Source organism: Zea mays, chromosome 9 (assembly GCF_902167145.1).
Source record: "Zea mays cultivar B73 chromosome 9, Zm-B73-REFERENCE-NAM-5.0, whole genome shotgun sequence".
Classification (NCBI taxonomy): domain Eukaryota; kingdom Viridiplantae; phylum Streptophyta; class Magnoliopsida; order Poales; family Poaceae; genus Zea; species Zea mays.
In genome coordinates, this window is record NC_050104.1 from 40282048 (window position 1) to 40286376 (window position 4329).

General features: G+C 47.4%; 1 protein-coding gene across 1 annotated transcript; it reads left to right on the forward strand.

The window, feature by feature from the left end:
• Positions 1-1053: 1053 nt before the first annotated feature.
• LOC100304371 (uncharacterized) lies at positions 1054-2066 on the forward strand. Its single transcript, NM_001165809.1, has one exon. The coding sequence runs from the start codon at positions 1113-1115 to the stop codon at positions 1803-1805; it is 693 nt and encodes a 230-aa protein (NP_001159281.1). The 5' UTR covers positions 1054-1112; the 3' UTR covers positions 1806-2066.
• Positions 2067-4329: the final 2263 nt, after the last annotated feature.

Below are 4329 nucleotides of genomic sequence, written 5' to 3' on the forward strand. Positions count from 1 at the left end.
CTTGAATGTGCCTCGTTTCCACTCCGCATGAGTGACCAGAGGTATTTCCTCCCAAGAGTGTCCAAGGTGAATAAACATCTGTAACCGCCAACCAGGGCCGTACCTGAGGGGGCGTGGAGGGTGCGGCCGCATCGGGCCCCCAAAAACAGAGGGCCCCTTAGCCACTAGACGTTAGCACTTTTTCTGTTAAATCTATCTATTATAGACACAAATACGTAAAGAGCGATTGCGCTATCGACCAGTCTCGTTTAGATTATTAAACTAATGTCCCAATTACTTATTGAATATTCCATTCGTTTCAAAATAGTATTTGTTTTAGCTCTTGATTTTTATGTTTATATTCAATTAGATGATGATGAATCCACTAAAGAAGCAAAACAAATTCTATTTTGATATAGAGAGAGAGTATTATTTACTATACATATGATGGTTGCATCGGCAGAGAGAAGCTTTTTAAAATTGAAATATTTTTGTAAACTATTTATGGCCAACAATAACTCAAGAGAGGTTAAATGGCTTGGCGATTCTATATATCGAAAAAAAGTTGTTGGATGAGATTGATCTCAATGATATAAGCGAGGACTTTGTATCACAAAATTTTAAAAAATATTATTAATGATATCAGATAACAACTAAGTGTTTTTGACTACATATATTTTACATTTGTTATCTTATAAACATCAAAACAGTGCATAATAATTTTTATACGTCAAATATTCAATAATATTTGTATAGTTATATATATTTGTGTGTGGCGTAGAGTCTGGGACCTTATTTTTGTTCCATTATTTAAAAATATATATTTGTGTATGAATGGCGCCTCCATATCAGATTTTGCACTGGACCCTTAAAAAGTCAGGAACGGCCCTGCCGCCAACCTACTAATTGGTCAATACACATTACACAAACATCCGACATATATACACAGCTAGCTGATTCCTATTTAATTAACACCCCGGTCCCAACTTACAAAGCACAGAGAAGACCTACACCGCACCTGCACACAAGGTAGCAACATGAATAATCCCCAAAACCCTAAAGCCAGTGCTCCTTGCACCTTGCCACCGGAGCTTCCCAAAGAAGCAGTGGCGACCGACGAAGCACCGCCGCCAATGGGCAACAACAACAACACGGAATCGGCGACGGCGACGATGGTCCGGGAGCAGGACCGGCTGATGCCCGTGGCCAACGTGTCCCGCATCATGCGCCAAGTGCTGCCTCCGTACGCCAAGATCTCCGACGACGCCAAGGAGGTGATCCAGGAGTGCGTGTCGGAGTTCATCAGCTTCGTCACTGGCGAGGCGAACGAGCGGTGCCACACCGAGCGCCGCAAGACCGTCACCTCCGAGGACATCGTGTGGGCCATGAGCCGCCTCGGCTTCGACGACTACGTCGCGCCCCTCGGCGCCTTCCTCCAGCGCATGCGCGACGACAGCGACCACGGCGGTGAAGAGCGCGGCGGCCCTGCAGGGCGTGGTGGCTCGCGCCGCGGCTCGTCGTCCTTGCCGCTCCACTGCCCGCAGCAGATGCACCACCTGCACCCAGCCGTCTGCCGGCGTCCGCACCAGAGCGTGTCGCCTGCTGCAGGATACGCCGTCCGGCCCGTTCCCCGCCCGATGCCAGCCAGTGGGTACCGCATGCAGGGCGGAGACCACCGCAGCGTGGGCGGCGTGGCTCCCTGCAGCTACGGAGGGGCGCTCGTCCAGGCCGGTGGAACCCAACACGTTGTTGGATTCCACGACGACGAGGCAAGCTCTTCGAGTGAAAATCCGCCGCCGGAGGGGCGTGCCGCTGGCTCGAACTAGCCTAGCTTCTCAGTTCCCCGTGTACAATAAGAGGGGCGGTCGCGGCGCCGCGCCGCGCCCTTGGGTTGGGCCGGGCGCTATGCTGCAGTTTGGTTTGTAAACTAACGAGCCTAGGGTAGCTGGTGCACGCGCGCCACCTCGCCGGACGTCGCCGTCGTCGTCGGCATGGACTTAACCGGCGGGCCCTGTTGTTATTTCTCAAGTTTGTAGCCAACGCACTGTTCGGTGCGTTCCATAATTTAATTTACCATGTTGCTCTCGAAATGAACTACTAGTGTACGTGCGTTTCATCACGACGGTCGTCCAACGTACAAGTGCATGCCCCTGTGCTGGATTTACTGGAAATTAATCTCCCTCTGCGCGCGTCCGTTAGGAAAGTGGCCGTGGTATTGAATAAGGTTTTGGAGGTATGTACGGGCATGACCGATCGAGGCCGTTTGACCGCGGCTGGCCGGTGACAGCATGCTGTGCGCTCGAGACGAAACTGCCGCGCGCGCATGACGTCCGATCGGTGCACTAGCGCGCACCCCCGCGGGTGAGTTTTGTTTTTATTAATCTACCAAATTTCTTCAACTTAGTCACTGTTTAAAAACCCCTAGAGTTAATAGTTAGTTAGCTAATAAATTATTAGCTAGATTAAGCTAGCTAATAAACTAATTGTTAATTAAAAATATAGCCCCTCCTTCAACTTCTTTTACGATATAGCGTCGACAAAGAGAAAAAATGGAAGAGGAGCTGGTAAAAGCTCCTTTTTCTGGCTCCCAGCTTTGGCTGGTTTTTTTTTTTTTGAAAGAGCTCATCCGCCGTCGTTTTTAGGAAGAGTCCATAAAAAAGCCTTTCCTTTGCTAAAATTTTTCAAGAAACCGTTGAAAAACCACTACCAAAGGGGACCTTAATTTAACCAAGTTTACAATGATAACGTTGGATCATCTACAACACACCAAGCATTGAGCATATATATATTGTTGGGGGCCTTCGTCTTCCGAAGGTCCTTAAAAACACGACTAACATATTTCCCAAGTATAATATATGTATAGGAACCTTCGGACATGGGATAAAGCTGTACATGAGATGAAGGGCGCAGTTCAGGAGAAGGATGAACCAATGCCGAAGCTACCCGTGGAAAAGCTTTGGGTCGGCAGTGGAAAATAAAACCGACTTAAAAGGGAAAAGGCTGTCTAGTCCTCGATAGATTATCCCTAGGTCAATAGTAAATGTCAAGGGCATGAATGTAATTTCACACAGGCTGCGTCCTGTGCTTATAAATAGATGAACAATGACATCGTAATGTTCACATTGACTTGTATTCACTCGCGCGTCACACTTGGACTTTTGCCTTCCATCGAGCCGAAGGTACAAATGTAATTCGATATTGTTCATGTTCATTCATGATGACATAATAAAGATATATTAATAATGTCATATGATTATTCATGTTATTTCTTATGTTTCATATGTTTCTTCTTTCATTAATATATACTGCGATGATGAAGGTGCGTCCTTCATGACCTTCGTCCGAAGATCATTATATCCTAAGGGAGATAATGCTTCGAAGGACAAAGAGCCTTAACCATTAATATTTTGTGTTTCCTTGTTCTTAATTCATAGCATTTGAGAACAAGTCCCCAACATTGGCGCCCACCTCCGGTGAACTCAATCGACCACCTTTGGCAAGCCGTGACCTTCGTCGTGCCGCCGAAGAAAACTTCTTCAGGGCTAGGGGCTGCACAGCAGCCACTAGACGTCAACCAGGACACGCTGCGCGAAGCTCGAACTCAAAAGAGGAAGGCTACATGTCCAACACCCTAGGAGGAGTTGGACTAGGAGATAAGGGATCTCGAAGCTATCCATCAGCAGGTCGAAAGGAAGAGAGAGAAAATGCTTCGTCTTTCCGATCTACAGTAGAAGATCAATGAAGCTGCAAAAGAAATACGTCATCTTACTCAAGATGACCAGGACTGAAGACTTCCACAAAGAGAGCTTCGTCAAGACAATTCCTATAATGATGATGATTGGTATGACGATTTCCATCATGGAAATTTTGCTTTTGATGATGCTTCTCCTCTATCAGCAGAACTGCAGGCTACCCCATAGCCCCCATGATACAAGCCACCTTAGCTCCCCATGTATGATGGGCACTCAGATCCTAAGCAGTTCCTAATGAGTTACAAAGCAACTATATCTTCATACGGGGGTAATACCGTAGTCATGGCGAAGTCCTTCGTCATGGCAGTCAGAAGTGTGGCCCAGACATGGTACTCTTCTCTCCGGCCAGGGACAATCACGTCATGGTAGAAGCTTAAGGACATGCTGGTCACCAGCTTTCAAGGGTTTCAGACGAAACCAGTCACTGCTTAGGCTTTGTTCCAGTGCACTCAAGACCATGAGGAATACCTTCAGACATATGTCCGAATGTTCTTGCGTCTGAGGGCGCAAGCGCCCACGGTGCCCAATGAAATCGTCATTGAGGCCATGATTAAAGGTCTTCAGCCAGGGCCTACGGCTCAATACTTCGCTAGGAAGC